The 17988-nt window shown below is 54.9% G+C and overlaps 1 protein-coding gene and 1 long non-coding RNA gene across 8 annotated transcripts in view; one reads left to right on the top strand and one right to left on the bottom strand.

Annotated features, from left to right (window-relative positions):
* Window positions 1–12693: 12693 nt before the first annotated feature.
* On the top strand, window positions 12694–13306 carry LOC137463810 (uncharacterized). The gene is made up of 3 exons (XR_010993980.1): window positions 12694–12766; window positions 12876–13025; window positions 13207–13306. It is a non-coding gene; the product is annotated as an uncharacterized lncRNA (long non-coding RNA).
* Window positions 13307–16222: 2916 nt separating this feature from the next.
* LOC137463838 (zinc finger protein 420-like) overlaps window positions 16223–17988 on the bottom strand; it is a 426927-nt gene continuing 425161 nt past the window's right edge. For 5 of the 7 annotated variants that reach the window (XM_068175226.1, XM_068175227.1, XM_068175228.1 and 2 more), the window contains one exon: window positions 16223–17425. In XM_068175226.1, coding sequence (XP_068031327.1) covers window positions 16527–17425 — 899 coding nt within the window. In that variant the 3' untranslated portion in view covers window positions 16223–16526. Of the gene's footprint in view, window positions 17618–17804; window positions 17884–17988 lie in introns of all 7 variants that reach the window. The other 2 variants (XM_068175231.1, XM_068175225.1) reach the window with 2 other exon arrangements.

Genomic DNA, 17988 nt, shown 5'->3' with positions numbered 1-17988 from the left:
ACATGAGGTCACAGAGTGGGCTATGACATCACATGAGTGATCTATGACAGAATGGTCCATGACATCATAGAGTGGTTTATATGAGGTCATCAAGAAGCTATGACATCATAGGCCATCTCTGTGACATCACAGAGCAGGCTGTGACATCACAGGGCGGCTGTGTGACATCCCAGGAGGGCTGTGTGAGGTCACTGGGTTGGTCACTCTGCCCCAGCTCCCCCTCACAGTTTCTCCCAACAAGTCCAATGCTGTTCATGCCCAGCGGGGTCCCTGTCCCCCGGTATCCCCCTGGTCCACCTGGAGCCACAGCCCCCACCAAAGGATGTTCCACAGGATCCACCCAAGAGCCTGACATGGGGAAAAGGGGCCAGGGCTGTGTGACCAGGACATCAAGGACGTGGATTATCCAGGTCACTGTGGCCTGGTTTGGGTTCCCCAGGGCAGGAAAGATGTCTGGCAGCTGGAGCAGGGTTAGGGAAGGGCCTCCAATGTGGGGCTGGAGCCCTTGGGCTGTGAGCAGAGGCTGAGGAAGCTGGGCTGGTCCAGTCCCAAGCAGGGAAGGCTGAGGGGCTCCTCATCCCAGCCTGGCAGTGCCAGCGAGGAGGGGATGGAGAACACAGAGCCAGGCTCTTCACCGGGGGGCCTGGTGGGAGACAAAAGCCAATGGGTGGAAGGGGCAAGAGGGGAGATCAGCCAGGCCAGGAGGAGTTAAAATGAGTCAGGCTGGTTTCAGCATTTCCTCAACACCAAAAGCAGCCTGACCTCCCTTCTCCATCCACCACTGACATCTTTGCAAATCAGGAATTGTTTGAGCTGTTTTGCCCCCACTCCAGGATGAGCATCCTGATACAAGAAATTAATTGTGTTTATTATTTTTCACAGAACTACATTTGTCAAAAATTAATTTTAATATGGAAATCACTTGTGGATGGTGGACTCATCAGACACTGCTGGGACGTTGCACATAGCTCAGGGAAGAGTGTGATTGTTATTAAATTGTGTCCTGTTCAACCATGGTCTGTGGGCCATGAAGAGAAACTTTTTGTGCCTCTGAGTCTCACCAGTTCCCGACCCCCAAGGACACAAACCTGATGAGTTGTGGTTCCCACTCCAGTGGTGGCACTTGGACCTCCCTCCATCCCCAGAGCAGAGCTGCCTTGTCCCAGAAAGTCCCTGGCAATGCAGGGATGAAGGAAACAGGACAGGCTGTGGGGATCAGGGGCAGGGCACGGCCAGGGATTTGGGGTGGTTGTGAGCCCAGGGCAGGACCCGGCCCTTGGCCTCGGTGAACCTCATCCAATTGTCCTGGGCCCATGGCTCCAGCCTGTCCAGATCCCTCTGCAGAGCTTCTGCCCTCCAGCACAGCCACACTCCCACCCAGCTTGGGCTCACCTGGGACCTGACTGAGGGTGCCCTCGATGGCCTCATCCAGATCAGCAATAAAGAGATTTCACCGACCTGGCCCCAGTCCTGAGCCCTGGGGACACCCCTGGGTGTGACTCCATTCCTCAGCTGCTCTGAGTGCCAGGGGTTGAATGAGGGAAATGGTGGGGAGGGGTTGGGGACAAAGTGTGATTGATTGTCAGCCATGAAGTGTCTTGATTTTCACATCTATTCAGACTGCATGAGGAGGTGCTGGGGGTCAATATCAATTGGACATTGCTGATATCAATCTATAAAGAGGAAAAAAAAATTCTCTCAGCACTGTTTCCAATATAGCATATTCACTTTGAATACACTACTGAAATCTGTCTAATTAACCAGAGAAGAATTGAGGACTTGAATTATTACCAAGGGCTTTTCTTGTCTTGGGTGTTTTGAACAAAATCTAATTTTTTGAAAATCTCATATTTATGAGATTTTCTCATGGAATTCCTGAACGGAAGAGCTCAAGGAAGAAGGGGCCTGTGCAGTAGTAAAATTCATCAGCAGCCTCCAAGTGGCTGAGGATCCATCCCCATCAGAGCAGCAATGACCAGAAATGGGCACAGCTTTGTGGCTGCCCCAGCTCTGGGATGGGCCCTGGGCCTGGAGCAGGAGCAGCTCTGGAGGGCCCCAAGGCCGGGCTCTTGTGCTGGCCTGGGCAGATGGGATGGCAGCAGGGGCTGCAGAGCTCTCAGCACCTCAGCCCGAGGGGAGCAGGGCACCCAGGGAGCCTCCTTTGGCCTTGGCCAAGCCCCTTCCCCCATGGCTGGGGCTGAGTCCTGGCTGAGCTGCAGCTGCTGCTGTGCCCTGGCCAGGGGCTGAGGCCGTGGGGCCAGTGGCCAGAGCAGCCTGGGCTGAGCAGAGCTGTGGGGCCAGAGCCGGCTGGGCTGTGCTGGGGAGAGGCCCTTGGTGCTGCACAGAGCTCAGGGCAGCTGGCAGAGCTTGCAGGGAGCTGGGCTGGGCTCAGAGAGCCTGGCACAGAAACCATCAGTGTCCATCCCAGCCTGGCTGAGCGTGCAGGGCAGGACTCAGCCCAGGCCTTGTGGGGGCTGTGCTGAGGGGCCAGCGCCTGTGCAAGGCATGGAAAACAGGCAAGTGCCCGAGAGAGGAGGCTGCTCTGTGCCCTTGGGGGCATGGACACAGCAGGAACACTCAGGAGCCCAAAGAGCCTCCATGGCTGTGCTGGAGACCAAGGCTGGAGCAGGGAAATGCAGGGCTGCTGCGCCATGGGGAGGGCATTGAATTCCAGCACACACCTCAGCTCTCTGATGGTCCCGGCACCATGCTGGGCCCTGTTCCAGGCTGGAGCAGAGCAGATGTTGATGGCACAGGAGCCCTGCGGGGCTGGCAGGGACCTGCAGCTTGCAAGGTGCTCTGCTCTCCCTCAGCTCCTCTCTGAGAGATCCAATCCCAGCTCGGCACCTCAGGGCACAAGGGGCACTGCCTGGTCATGAGCACACAGCTGATGTCTGCCTGGAAAGGGGCACAGGTTTTAATACTTGTACATTTCATGATATGCAAGCACATTTTTACTATCTGGGTCACTTAAGTACTTTTAAGAAATGTCGAAGTTCTCCCACCAAAAACAGGAATGTTCCTGTTTGGATATCCCTTGGGGATGGGGGACATGTCAGATGCTGCTGGGACATCACAGAGAGCTGAGGGAAGAGCTGCGATGGTTATTAAACTGTTCAAATGTTCAACTTGTGTTTGTTGGCAAGAAACCTTTCTGTGCCTCTGAGTGTCACCATCCCTGAGCCCAAAGGACACAAACCTGATGAGTTGTGGTTCCCACTGCAGGGGCACTTGGACCTTGGCACTGCACAGGAGAGCTCTTCATCCACTTTCCCTCTTTTCCTCCCTCTGGGCATGGAGGGAGCTCCTGACTTCAGCCTGTGACTCCTGTGTGCAAAGAGCAAATCTGGGCAGAATCGGGGCAGGGAGGGTTTGGGGGGCCTTGGGATCTGTGCTGGGCACAGAAGGTGTTTTCCATTGGTCTGAGACTGTCTGCTGTGCAAAGTGGATTTAATATCCAGCAGAGGAATGACTTTTGCATTTGGTGGAGCTGTGCCTTCCCTTGGCTTTGTTGGCTGACAAGAAATGAACATCCCTCTGTGTCTGGAGCAGCTCCTTCTCCAGGGAAAGCAGAGGGGAGTTGGAGCCAAGGAGCTGAAACTTGCTGTTGCAGCCTGGGCTGGAGGGAGCTCAGATTTGTACAAGGCTGCTCTAAGTGCCAGGGCTTGGATGGGGGAAATGGTGGGGTGGGGGTAGGGACAGAGTCTGACTGATTGTCAGCCATGAAGGGTCTTGATTTTCATATCTATTCCAACTGCATGAGGAGGTACTTGGATTCAGTGTCAATTGGAGAGTGCACATATCAATGTATTAACAGAAAAAAAAAAAAAACCAAAAACCAACAGGACCTAAAAAATCTTTTCTCACTGTCTTTTTAAAGATAGTGTATTCACTTGGAATAGGCTTCTGAAATTGGTCTAATTAACCACAAATTATTTGAACACTTACCTTATTCCCAGAGGCTTGGCTTGTTAATCTGTTCTGAATGTTAATGAGCTCTGGGACACTGAATTCCTGAACTGAAGAGCTGAAGGCTGAAGAAGCCTCCGGAGCAGTAAAATTCAGCAGCAGCCTCCAAGTTGCTGATTATGTCAGCAGTCCCCACTGAGGCCATCCCTGCCCAGAGACCGTGGGGGAATGGGCAGACAAGGAGAGCGTCCCTGGGGCTGGGGCAGCAGAACTCAGAGGCACCAGCGGCTCCAGCTGGGAAATGGAGTGTGGAATGTGGCTGTGAAAGCCCTGCCTGGGCTGTGCCAAGCAGGACACACAAGCCCTGACCCCCATCCCCCAAACAACTCTCTCAAGGAGACATTTAAGAGGAATTACAATTGTTTCTGTATCCTGTGTTGGATGCACTGGAGAAATACCAGAAGAGATTCTCCGGAGCTCCAAACAACAAAACAGCCTTAACTGGCAACTTTAGAAAACCAGAGAAACTTTGGTAAAAGGTTTAGCATGACATTCAATCAACAAAAACACTTCCCAAAGCATTACCTTGGCTCATTCAACTTCACAGACTATTGGCTCATTCAATTTTAAGTTAATCAACATTTGCACGAGGACCAAAATAGAAGAAATAGACACAGAAAGAAAGAAAGACAAAAAATATACAGAGAAGCACACACAGAGCTACCAGCTCATGGATTGCAGCAGTGTTCAGATAGAAATTCCAAGAGGAGGTAGAGTCAGGATGTGTGCTTGCCTTGTGCTCAGCCATAAATACCCCTTGGTGTTCCTGGGCCCTTCCCCCAGGTGGGACTTGGGGTCATTTGGTCACTCAGGAGCTGGGCTGGGGGCTCCAGAGGTGGCTGTGGAGCATTGCCTGTGCTGTGCCAGGGACTGGCAGACACTGCTGGGCTGGGATAGAGGCTCTGGGGGGATTTGGGTTCCAGGGCAGGGCAGGGCTGGGGTTCCAGGGCAGGGCAAGGCTGGACCTGCCCCTTCCTCCCCACACATGAAATGTTTCCAGCCAACAATCTCCTCCAGTCTGTCACAACAGGCAGTGTTGGAGGTGAAATCCCAATTCTGGCCATGGGCACCTGGACAAGAAGGACAGTTCTTTTCCATAGCAATGAAAGCCCCAGGTCTTGGCTCATTTCTGGATTGATTGCCTGGATTCTGTTTGGTTTTGTTGTTGCTTTGTTTCCTTTTCTGTGCCTGCAGTGTCCAGTCAGGAGCAGAGTGACTCTTGCCAAGAGAGTCTTTGTGGTGCTGTCGCTTAATATTAAATCTGGTTTTTGCTGATCCCTTGCTGGGGATTTTTTCAGCGCTCTCAAGCCCTCGTTGGTAACAGGGTGAAGGAGCCCTGGCCCAGGCTCTGGCCCTTGGGGACACGGGGACGCTGCTGGGGGGTCCCTGTCCCCCTGTCCCACTCCCCCACAGCCCCAGCCCCCGTCCCCGTGTCAGGCTCTGGGGTCGATCTCGTGGAACATCCTCTGGGGGAGGCTGCGGCGCCGGGGGCGGGGGGACCCAGGGGGACAGGGGACCCCTCTGTGCATGAGCAGCGTTGGACTTCTCTGGGGGAACTGGGAGGGGGGGCAGGGGTGGAGTGACCTCCCCAGTGACCTCACACAGCCCCTGTGATGTCACACAGCCCCTGTGGTGTCACACAGCCCACTCTGAGATGTCACCCTGTGATGTCATACACCTGCTCTGTGATGTCACAGAAGACTGTGAGATGTCACAATGTCACCCTGCAATGTCACTATTTGTTCTTTGGTGTCACAGCCTGATCTATGACATTACACAGCCACCCGGTGATGTCACAACCCACTCTCTGTTGTCACAGAGCCACCCTCTATGATGGCAGGATCTGCTCTATTGCCTTAGACCCTTCTCTATGATGTCACAGCCTGCCCTGGGATGTCACAACCCCCTCAGTGATGCCACAAAACCCTCCCTGTGATGTCATGCTGCCACTCTGTAATGTCACAGCACACACTTTGACCTCACTGCCTGCTCTATGATGTCATACAGCCATGCCATGATGTCACAGCCTGCTCTGTGATGTCACACAGTCCCCTCTGTCATGCCATAGCTGCTTGATGACCTCACACAACACACTCTGTGATGTCATAGCCCAATCTGTGACCTCACACAACCCACTCTGTGCAGTCTCACAGCCCCTCTCTGACATCACAGCTGCTCTGTGCCTCCGTGACACAGCCACAGAGGTGCTGCTGTGACACAGCCCCCTCTGGGACACCCCACAGCCCCTGCCAGTGCTGAGCCCCTGTGAGCTCGGTCTGTGCCCTGCTCGTGTCCCTGGGATGCCCTGGCAGTGCCCCAGCCCTGCTGGGCTGTGCACAGGAGCTGCTCCTGGCCAGAGCTGTCTCTCTGCAGCGCTGCCCTTGCCAGGAGCTGCCTCTGTGCCAGGAGCCCAGCCCAGCTCAGCAGCACAGACACAGCACCAGGACTTTAATGACCTCTGGGGCTTTGGTGCTGTTTGCATCAGACCCAGTCCCTCAGAGTGTGCTCAAAGAGCTTCTCAAGAACTCAAAAAGTCAGATTCAAAGTCCAAACTTTCTTTAACTGTTAATGGGTTCCACTCAAGGACACAATTCATATCAAAGTGTCCCCAGGCCCCAGGCAGAGCAGAGAACTGGAGGCACTGATGACAGGTGGGGACAAACAAGGCAAAGGTGTCTCTGGCACTGAGCAAACCTGGATGTGTTTCAGGAATGCAAAGGGCCAACGCTCAGCCCCAGCCCCTGGCAAGGCAGATCCTGTCCCTCCCTCCTTGCTCAGGGCTCTTCCCGGGATGGGCACTGCCATGAGGGGATGTGCCATGCCAAGGGCAGGACCATGGGGCGGCCCCTGCCAGGCTGCTGAGCAGGGACAAGGAGGCCATGAGGCCCCAGGGCTGCAAGGGTCACTTGTCCCCTCGTGGCCTCAGGCCCAGGGCCAGCAGCCATGGCCAAAGGGCTGCACAGGTTGGCTCTGTCAGGGCCTTGCAGCTGCTGCACATCCCTGTGCCCTCTGCAGCCCAGGCTGTCCTGCGGTGTCCCTGCCCTGGCCTCTGTCCCTGCAGGCTGTCGTCATCCCCCGGCTGCCCCACCTCGCTGGCCCCTTCCTTTGCTGACAGCTCTGCCTCCTGCCTGCCCCTGCCTGGCCACACAAAGCCTTGGGCTGCTCCAGGCTCCTTCTGGGGACGTGTTGCACCACAGCCCTGACCTGGGAGGGAAATTCCTCTCCTCTTGTGTCCAGTCTAGGTGGGATGGCCCTGGCAGAAAGGTCTCCTTGGATTCCAGCAGATCCAGGCTCTGACCGAGGCTCTGTTCCTCTCTCTTCCAGCCCTTCAAGCCCTGAGTGAAAACAACAGCCCCTCCTGTAGAAGCACATTTGTTCAGGTGATGTTGGAGGGAAGAGCTGCAGAACTACTTTCATCTGCTGGTTCAGAAGAACCAGTGTCTCTTTAAGACCTGCAGATCCCTTGGAAGGTGAGACCACCTGGAGACCAGAGGAGACCAGCTGGAGCTCCAGGCACAGCTGATGACTGGCACAGCTGAGCCTGTGGGAAGCTCCCATAGCTCCTGCCTTCTCCCTCCCTGTTGACAGCTCCCTCCCTGCAGCCCTCAGACCCTGCCCATCCCCTTTCTTCCCTCCCAGCTCATCCCTTTGCTTCGCCTTCCATTAATGAACACTTTGGCTTCTTCGCTCTACCTGCATCTCTGTGGAGCTGAAGCGATGCAAATCCGGGGCCCTGGGACACACAGGCCCCTGCTGCCATTCTCTTCCACGCCGTGTTTTGTGCACACACTCAGAGGAACGAGGGCAGATCAGGCTGGGAAGGACCCTGTGCTGAAGGTCCAGTTCCACAACACTGTGGAGTTACAGATCTTGCTGAGCACCCTGGAGCCCCTGGATTTTGGAAGAGCCAAGCTGAGGATGCTCTGAACCCAGCTGTGAGGGATTCCATGGCAAGCATCCACGGAGGGCAAAGGAGCTTGGAATGCTGCAAGTTTTCAAGAATACCTTCCTGAAAGCACAGCAGTGCTCCATCCCTGCACAGGATCAGGAAGAGGGCAGAACCAGAGACCATCTGGGCTTAACAGAGAGCTTTGGTGTGCCTAAGAGCAGCTGAAGCAGCAGCATGGTGCCCGAGACTCAGACATGTGACCGTGCCAGTGCCCGGAGCGCTGTCAGGCAGTGCTGGGATCCTGGGTGTGGTTCTGGTCCCCACAACCGAGGAATGGCAGCCCCAGCCTCAGACCCAGTCAGAAAGCCAACCAAGGGAGACCAGAGGGAGGGCACCCTTCCAGTTTCTCTTGGGCATGGCCACAAAACAACCCCTGCTGCTTCTTCTTCCATTGGTGTTTGGGTTGTGCTGGTGGCAGAGCCAGCCAGGTTGTGCTCTGCGTTCCAAAGCCTGTTGAGAGCAGGCATGAAAAGTGCTGCATGCACAGCGGAGAGTCCTGGAAGGTGCTGGCAAGAGCATCCTGCGGGAGCAGGGCTCTGGGCTCTGGGCTCTGGCTGGAACAGCCTGGTTTTGCTGCAGTGACCGCAAGCAGGAGTTGAGGCAGGTGAAGAGGCAGCGGGCAGCTTGTATTTGTAGAGGGCCTGGGGCTGCCCCTCTGAACCTCCACCTGGAAACGCACTTGGGAGAATATGAGCTACAGCTGGAGTGCCTGTCCTGAAAGGACCTGAAGTCATTCAGCCTTGCCAGCTTTTCTTGAGAGTGTGTTGGTGTTCCCCAGGACAGCTACAGATGTGGGGAAATGCCTTTGGAGGAAAGGGGCTTGCTTCTCAAGGAAGGTGCTTCCCAGGGAGCGCCCAGCGAGGCAGGTGCAAGTGTCCCCCTTTGGCTCTCTGTGGTCCTTTCACTGCCTGAGGCCCGTTGCACTTGGCAGAGGGGCAGGGCAAGGGAGAAGGCTGTGAAGAGAAGGTTTGGCATCCGCCTGGACCTGTGGAGACCAACCCAAGCACCTGCAGCAGGGTGTGTTCCCCTCTTTGGACAGAGGCGTGAGCAGGAGCATCTCTGTCCAGCCGTGAGCCCCAGAGCTCTCTCTGAGAGCTGTGAATTAAAAGGCCTTTACACACACACTTTTCACATCTTCCCTGTCTGCTGTGTTTCACCTCTTGGCAATGTGCATGTGGCTCTTGCTTGGTGGAAGCTGCTGTGGCCCAGGGCCAGCACAGAGCTGGGCTGGGTGGGCCAGGCAGCGTGGAGAGTCTTGGCTGATCTTGGTGTGTCCCTGGCCTCAGAAAAGGCTGGGAAGGTTTGCCTCCCAAGGCGTCCTGCTCCTTGGCTCTCCCTGTGCACCCTGGAGAGGACAAGGTAGGCATTTCTGGCAGCTGGGCATCAGCAGGCCGTAAAATGGGGCTGTGTTGTGGAGCGAGCCCAGCTGAGATACCCTGAGAGGAGCCCAGTGCTCCTTGCTCCCCTGTGCTGACACGTGAGCGTTTGTCTGGTTTCGGGATGGCCCTGGCTGTGTGAGGGGTGCTACGTGGACACGAGACAGCCGGTCCTGTCCCGCTGGGTCCCAGCAGTGCCTCACAGCAGTCCTGCATCCACGTCAGGATGCTGGCCAAGAGAGGTCCTGGAAGCTGAGGCAGCTGATTTTAAGCTTGTGCAGGTGCCTGCAGGCCTGAGGTGTTCCCTCAGGATACAGCAGTCCTGAGGGGTCTCCCTCATTCAAAGAAATCAGCAAACAAATGCATTGTCAGCCAAAAGCCCTTTTATTGACCTGGTGGGAGGGCAGGAGTCTGCACCCACTGTAATGTTTCTCCAGCAGGTTTAAATTTCAGTGGGTTGATGTAAGAGTTGAATCAAAATCACCATCCATCTTTACACTGCTGAGGTGATTCCATAAGCAGACAGTTAGAAATACGTTGTCAGATTCCCATACTTGAAGCTGATTTCCAGGCGCTGGCCAGGAGCGGTCTCGATGCCCCAAAGCAGCACAAAGTCTTCCTCAGGGCTTCCCTGCACAGGGCTGATTCCACACTTGCCCTTAGTTCTTCTGGTAGACTGTGTCTAAAGCTTTTTGTCAGGTCACTCTCATGTCAAGTTAGGCCATCAGGTTTTTGTTATGCTAACTGCTGCTAAGTACTTAGGCATGTCTGTGCTAATTACTTGTTTACTCATGTGAATTGCTTGTGCTTACTTATGTCAAACCAAGGCCTTGTTCCATCCCCAAAGGTGCCTGAGGCCACCCGCTCCTTGTGGCACCAGTTGCTTTCCTGTGGAATGTTCTCCCTCCCCGAGGGTAAAGAGGGAGCTGCAGAAAGAGCTTGCCAGGCTGCTCTCCATCCTTTCCCAGCACTCCTGGTGAAGTGGAGAAGTCCGAGCTGAGCGCAAAGGTGCAAATGGAACAGCCGTGCACAGGAAGGCTCGGTGGGAAGGATGATCCAGGATCCATAGGCTTGGCAGCCTGAGCGTGCTCCAGGGGAAGGCCTTGGAGCAGATCCTCCTGAGTGCCATCCCATGGCACCTGCAGGGAACCAGGGCGTCTGCTGGAGGGTGGAAAAGCTCTGCGGAGGGACGGGGACAGCTGGGGCTCCTGGCGGGGTGTTGAGGGCTTCTGTGTGGGAGTTTGGGGGGCTTGGCGCTGGTGGGGTGTTGGAGAAGGAGTTGTCTGGAAGGTGAGAGGTCTAGGCTGGAATTTGAGTCAGTTTGAAGGCAGCATCTGTGCTTTGGCACAGCTTTGGTTAGGGAGGGCAGAAGGAATATCTGTGACTTTTCCTCTTCATGGTCCTGATTGTCCTGCAGGGAACAAGAGGGCAGAGCTGTACTTTACTGGCCACTCAGATCTCTGTACCAGGGGGAGGATTCGCCCTTTTGCCATCTACTCATTTCTTTGGGCTACTATTGTACCACTGAGTGGACTCTCATTTCTTGAGAGCTTTTATTCCTTAAGAGAATTAGGATATTACCATTCCTTCATAGAAAACCGTTTGTAAACCAAAGAATGACCTCTTTTTTTACCTCTGTGTAGTGCTCTGTTCTGTAAAGTGACCCTCAGTGGATGAGGTTAAGGCAAATGAGTTGCTGCTTTGAGATGGGAAGCAAAATTCCAACTCTTCACCTTCTCAGGTTATTCAAATTAATTTGGGAAGTTTGTAACTTTTTGAAACTACTTGAGTTGAGCAATGGGAAGTAAAGTTTTCCTGAACTGAGGATTCTAAAATGTCAGATTGTTCTGTGCCCTCGCAGCTAAGGTGTTTTTGTGCAGAAAGTAATTACTTCAATGAGAAAATAATTTCAGCATGGAGTAAGAGCTTCTGACAGAGACCAAGTGTTGCCAGCAGTTGCTCCAGGTGCTCCTGCCAACAGCCCCTGCAGGCCGGAGCTCAGCCCCCAATGCATGTGGGCTTTGGCTCCCTCTGGCACAGAAGCCCCCCATGGGCACAGGTCTCTGGGGCAGGAGACGGGCACCGGTGCTGCCAGGGCTCGGGGGGTGGCAGGTCTGCTTGGCCAGGGACTCTGCCACACCTGCTGATGTCAGCGCTCCCTGGGCCCCAGGGGTCAGAGCAGCATTCGTGCCCTGGCCCACACGTTCCTTGTCTGTGTCACATCCGCAGGTTTAAGATGGCCACCAGCCGGGACGTGTCCCGAGGAGGCCGTGCCAGCTTCTGTGAAGGCCCCGTGCCCTTCCCAGCGCGGCTGCGTCGGCAGCCCTGGGGGCTCCTTCTGCTGCCCTGAGCCCGCAGAGCAGGGCAGCGTTTGCTGATGGTTTGAGCCGTTCCCAAAGATCCTGTCGGGCTGTCTTAGACACTTGGGGTGAGGGATTGCTTCCAACCTGAGCCACTTTGGGTGGGCTGGGGGCAGCCCCAGGGCAGGGGGCAGTGTGTGCAGGGGCCCTTTGTGACACGGTGCAGCACAGTCACCGTGACATGGAACGGGACAGCGTGTCCAAGGGCCCTTTGGGACACAGGGTGACATAGGAGCTGGCGGTGACAAGACCACACCACAGTGCTCGGAGCACACGATGGGACAGGACGGGACAGAGCCGTGCCGTGAGGAGCCCCCGCACAGTGCACTCATTCGTGTCTGACCGGGAGCTTTCCCGAGGCGTTACTCCTGCAGGTGACCTCGTATCCAGACCAGAGGGCTTGGTGACCTCTGGCCTTCCCGAGGCTTCTCTTCTGCAGGTGCCCTCCAGGGCAGACCGTGGCATTTGCTTAGCACGGTTCTTGATGAGGAGTCTCCTGTCCTTGTGGCTGGAGCCCCCAAGACCAGAGTGCAGGACTTGCTGTCCTGTAGCCTTGCCAAGACTTCACTCTGCAGCACTTGCTGACTTGGACCTTTTCCGAGCCACCTTCTCCTGCAAGCAGCCATGAATCCAGGCAGTGACGTAGAGCACAGGCCTGCGAGCGTGCCCAAGCTGGCCTGGGGGAAGGAGGAGAAAGCAGGCCCTGGTACTGCCCCAGCACAGCAGCCTGAAGAGGTGGAGCAGTTCCAGCCACTGCAGAAGGGTGAGTGCCAGAGCTGGGCCGCAGGGCCGGTGCCTGCAGCCAGCTTGGCCCCATCCCATCCCATCCCATCCCATCCCATCCCATCCCATCCCATCCCATCCCATCCCCTGGGCACTTGCCCATGGACAGGACAGAATAGGGGCCAGGGCAGACACCCCACAGTGCCCGTGCTACATCTCCTGGGACATCCCAGGGCTGTCCCTTCCTGGGGAGCGCAGGGCTGGGCTGTGTTCTCCGGCCTCTCCCACAGCCCCTCAGCTCAGGCTGCGCTCGCTCTTTGCCAGGTGCAGCCGTGCACCGCACACAAGAGCAGGACCCCGCCCGTGGTCTCTTCCGCAGAACAGCGCAGGTACCTGCAGCCATCCCCAGCTGGGCTGGGCCTGCTGTCACCGCTCAGCTGAGCACCGCGCTTGGAGCATTCCGTGGAACATCCCTGGCCTCCTGCCCTTCTCCTAGAGCTGGTTTGCAAATTCATCAAGAGGATTCTGGAGGAAGAGACCAGCACCATGGGCACAGGGATCAGAGCATATTCGCCCATCTTCAAAACCAAGACCTGTGCTGCCCTGCTGGATATGCTCGTAGGGGAGGGGTTTTCCAATCCAAAGCAAGTAAGCAGCCTGTGGCCAGGATTTCATCCTCAGGAATTGCTTGGCCTCCCAAGCCATGCCTACTGCTCACTGGAAGCCTTTGAGGCCATGGCAGTGTGGTGGGAGGGGAAGCACTTCTCTGGGGAAGCTGGGGACATTCCTCCCTCTGGCAGCTTTCCAAGTCTCCCCATGCCTTCTCCAGGTGCCTGCCATGGTGAGGTACATCCACCAGTGGCTCATGGCCAGTCAGTTTGCTGAGCACAGGCTGAAAAGGGCCCTGCTGCATCTCACCGAAGAACAGCCTGCTTATGTAGTAATGTATCCTGGTTTGGGGCAAATTTGGGAGAAAACCTCCAGAAGGAGCCCCCAGAAAGCAAACCCCCACAGCCCCTTGCTCACCTGGCTCGGGAAGAATTTCCTCAGAGAGTAGTGGAAACAACCTGTTTATTGAGCAGGCAAAGCACTCCCCAGCAAAAAAAAAAAAATGAACAACACCAGATGACAAAAAGTCTTTCTACGCTCTGAAGAGGTGACAAATTCAGAAAGTCTCTCCTGGGAGGGGTTGCCCAGTTCTCGGTCTCCGGTGCTGGGGATGGCTGCTGCAGGTCACAAAATGCTGGCTCTCGGTGTGTCTTGGTGTTTCCCATGTCCCAGTCCTGAGCAGGTTCAAATGGTATTCAGGAAAGGGAAAGAAAAAAAAGCAGTTCAGGGAAAAAACTGGATTTCCTAGCTAAACTAACTAATAAGCAAAAGCAAGGGCAAAAGCAAAAAGCAGGAGCAAGAGCAAAGCAAAAGCAAGCAAGCCAGCAAGCAAGCAAGAAAGCCAGCAAGCCCTAGCCTCTCCTAGACACAGACTGTGGGGGGAGGTGAGCTGGCTGATTACAAGATGAAACAAACCTTCACTTTTTGGAGCCAGTCCTGAAGGCACAGAACATAACATCAAGCCTAAACAGAACACACGACTGGGGATGCAAGCACCATAACATCACCCTAGGACATTCCACCCCTTATCTCCGAATCGTCAACATACTACCAAACATCATGTAAAAACTTCATCAAGTAAAAACTTCCATCTTTCACTTACTCAGACACATTTCCTTCCATCTCACTTGCTCAAACCTTTGACACACATTTCCTTCCATCTCTCTTGCTCAAACCTTCGACACACATTTCCTTCTATATCACTTGCACAAACCTTCGACACTTACACATTTCCTTCTGTCTCATGTCGGTGTGGTTTAATGTAAAGACAGGGGCAGTAACATCCAACAAACAGTGATATTTGCATATGAGGCTCACCCCACAATCAGATCTACCTGAGGTACTCATCGTGTTCTTCCATATTTCTGCATTATTCACCATGTACAACCTGGTCCCTGAGGCAAGACAATCTCACCAATGGGTTTGTCTGTACTCGAGGCAGAATTGATCCACACTGTCTTCCCTAACAAACCTCTGATATGTGCCACTGGGACTTTATCTACCTGGATCGGAACAGCATATAAAAAGGAGCAGTTCCAAACATATGGCACATGATGCCAATCAGCCTTCTGATGAGCCTGTGACATTTCTTACTCAACAGTGACACTGCAGTGGTGGCCACCAGGCCGGCTTGCCAAGGGAGGCTTCTGGCCATGCCCTGCAAGCAGCTGCTGCTGCCAAGGCGCCTTTGGTGCCTCAGGCTCTCCCTGGCACAGCTCCCAGCACGGCACTCTGCCCTTGTGCCCGAGGCCTTCCCTGTGCTGGGGCTGGCCTGGGGCTTTGCCTGCAGCGGGACCTGCCCTGCTCCTGGCACAGGAAAGGCAGTTCCTGCTGGAGCAGGAGGCTCTGCCTGCGGTGAGCTCAAACCACTCCCGCAAGGCCCTGGTGACATCAAAATTGCTTCCTAGTGCAGAATAGTCTATAATTGGTATAGCTCCTGTATTGAGGAGTAAATAACTATTTTTTAAATTTTATTCTGTGTTGTAAATAGACCATTTATCAAATAATGATCAGAACCAATCATAGCTGTATTTATACAGATTTATCTGGTATTCCATTGTTAATTGTTTGGGACAAATTGCATTAAGGTTCAATTCCACCTGTCCAATCTGCAGGGTCGGGATGGGATCCAGTCACTGCCAGTCTCTTCTATTAGAAGGAATTCTAGAAGTCTGGGTGTCCTGCATGGGTTTGAGGATCTATGTTGGCTGTTGGGGGACTTTTCTCCACCTCATGATTCAGCAGGAGTTTCTCCAGTAAGGAAATAAAGCTTTTGCCTGAAGCTCCCACTCTGCCCATGACAGGAACCCCTGTGAGCGCCCGTGACATCCCGGCTCTTTGGCAGCCTGGGGACTCCTAGGATGTCACCGTGGAGCCCCCATGAGTGCCTGTAACAGATCAGTGCCTTTGCAGCCCAAGGTCCCCTGGGATGTCACCATGGGATGGCTGGGACTGCCTCTGACCACACGGCTCTTTACCATCCCCAGAAACCCCTGGGAGGTCTCCATGGAGCCCCTGTTTCTGCCTGTGACATTCCAGCTCTTGAACAGCCTGGAGACTCTTGGAAAGTCCCCATGGAACCCCTCTGAGGGCCTGTGACAAATCTGATCCTTAGCAGGCAACCATCACCAGGAACCCCTGTTGCTGTGGTCAGTTTCCATGGCAACCATTACCAGCCCCTGTTGCTATGGTCAGTTTCCATGGCAACCATCACCAGCCCCCTGTTGCTATTGCCAGTCCCTTGGCAGCTCCGTGGAGACCCCATGTCAGGGTTGTTTGCCATGGACACCAGCCTCTGGGGAAAAACCTTTTCCTGAGATCCAACCCAAGCCTGCCCCATCTCAGCTGCAGCCGCTCCCTCCACTCCTGTCCCTGGGCACAAGAGTGAAGAGGTTCCCACAGCCCCAGCCAGGGATCCGCTCCCAAGGCTGTTGCCGTGGCCACCAGGGTGGGGACCAGCTGGGATGCTCGGTTTCCAAGGGCTAGGGTTCAGGAATGGAATTCCCCAATTTCCTGCTCCCACTAAAACCGCACTGCCCCTCGCTGCCCTCCCGCCTCCCATCAAAAGCACAAAAGGCAAAGATCCCGGGCTGGGTTAAGAACAATTTACTGGGAACAGCAGCGAAATAAGGAACAAACAGGACCAGAAATAATACTGATAACAGAAGTGATAAGAAAAACTATTTACAGGGAAAACTCCAACACCACTTACTGGCTCTTCCTGGCCATGTATTTCCTTCTGCCAGGAAACCACACCCTTCTCCTTAGGCAGAGAGAGAGAGAGAGAGTTCCTTTCCTGCCCCTGGCAATGACCTGAGGTGGGAGTGAATGTAATGACAGGGCCATGGCCAGACCCTCATGTTCTTTGATCCCATATCATGTCATTGGGAGGGGCAGGAAAAGGGACTTATGTTTTTCCAGCATGGATCACAGGGAACGTGGTTCACCAGGGCTCTTCCCAACATGGGTTCTCCCATGGGGGATGAAGCTGGAGCCGTGCACAAAGCTCCTCCTGCAGTTGGGGCACTCGCAGGGCTTTCCTTACTGGTGCCTCCGTTGGTGTCTGGTCAAGTGAGAGCTCTGAGTGAAGCTCTTCCCACACTGGGGACACTTGTAGGGCCTCTCCCCAGTGTGAATGCGCCGGTGGGTGACGAGGTGGGAGTTGTGCTTGAAGCCCTTCCTGCAGTCAGGGCAGCAGAAGGGCCTCTCCTCTGTGTGAATGCGCTGGTGCAGGAGGAGATGGGAGCTGGTTGGAAACCTCTTCTTACACTCAGGACACTCATATGGCTTATCCCCAGTGTGGATCATTTGGTGGACGATCAGATGGGACTTCTGGCTGAAGCCCTTCCCACATTCCCCACACTTGTATGGCCTTTCTCCAGTGTGGATCCTCCGGTGGCAGATCAAGTGGGACTTCTGGCTGAAGCTCTTTCCACATTCCCCACACTCATAGGGCCGTTCCCTGGTGTGGATCCTCTGGTGCTGGATCAGGCTGAAGCTCTGGCTGAAGCTCATCCCACATTCCCCACATTCGTAGGGCCTCTTTCTGGTGTGGATGCGCCGGTGTCTGACAAGTGTGGAGTTGTGCTTGAAGCCCTTCCCGCAGTCGGGGCAGCGGAAGGGCCTCTCCTCAGTGTGAATCCGTTGATGTACAAGGAGACTGGAGCTGGTCGGAAACCTCTTCTGACACTTGGGACACTTGTAGGGTCTCTCCCCAGTGTGGATACGTTGGTGGATGATGAGGTTGGATCTGTAGCTGAAGCCCTTCCCACACTCCCCACATTCATACGGCCATTCCCCGGTGTGGATCATCTGGTGGCAGATCAGGTGGGAGCTCTGCCTGAAGCTCTTCCCACACTCCAAGCACTTGTAGAGCTTCTCCCCATGGTGAACCTGCTCATGCACCACCAGCTCTGAGCTCTGGCTAAAGCTCTGTCCACCTTCCTGGCACAGGGTGGGTCTTTCCTTCTCAGAGCACCCTGGGCTGGGTTTGCAGCCACTCCTCCTGCGGGATCTCCTGGGCTTTTCCTCCCCGTTGGATTCCTGCACCATGGAGCCGCTCAAAACGGCCTCTGCCAGGAGGTTCTGCCATGGGGATTTGTCCTCCCTGGTCTCCATCCTCAGCTTTTTGTCTGGGGGGGGAAGGACAAGGAGAGGATGGGATTTGCCTCCGTGCCAGAGGGAAGGGGAAGAGAATCCCCCCCGGTGCGTCCCCGGCAGGACGGGGTCTGCAGTGGGGTTGTCCTGCAACCAGGGGCCGTGCTGGCCTGGGAGATGGAGCAGGAGAGAGGAGGAAAGGGGCAGTGACTTCCTCCTCACGTGCATGGGTGTCTCGGGGCGTCTTCCTCTTCCTCACAGCCTTCTCCTCCATCTGGCAAAGGTCTGGGAACGGGAAATTCTATTTCGGGAGGAAAACAAGGGATGAGCACAATGAGTTTTGTACTGGTTTGAAGGGAAACCAGGAGGAGAGTGTAAGCCAGAATTACAATTTAAGAAAAAAAAT

Source organism: Anomalospiza imberbis, chromosome 30, assembly GCF_031753505.1.
Source record: "Anomalospiza imberbis isolate Cuckoo-Finch-1a 21T00152 chromosome 30, ASM3175350v1, whole genome shotgun sequence".
Taxonomy (NCBI): Eukaryota; Metazoa; Chordata; class Aves; order Passeriformes; family Viduidae; genus Anomalospiza; species Anomalospiza imberbis.
Note: the sequence above shows the minus strand (reverse complement) of the source record. Positions and strands in the feature narration are given on the sequence as shown.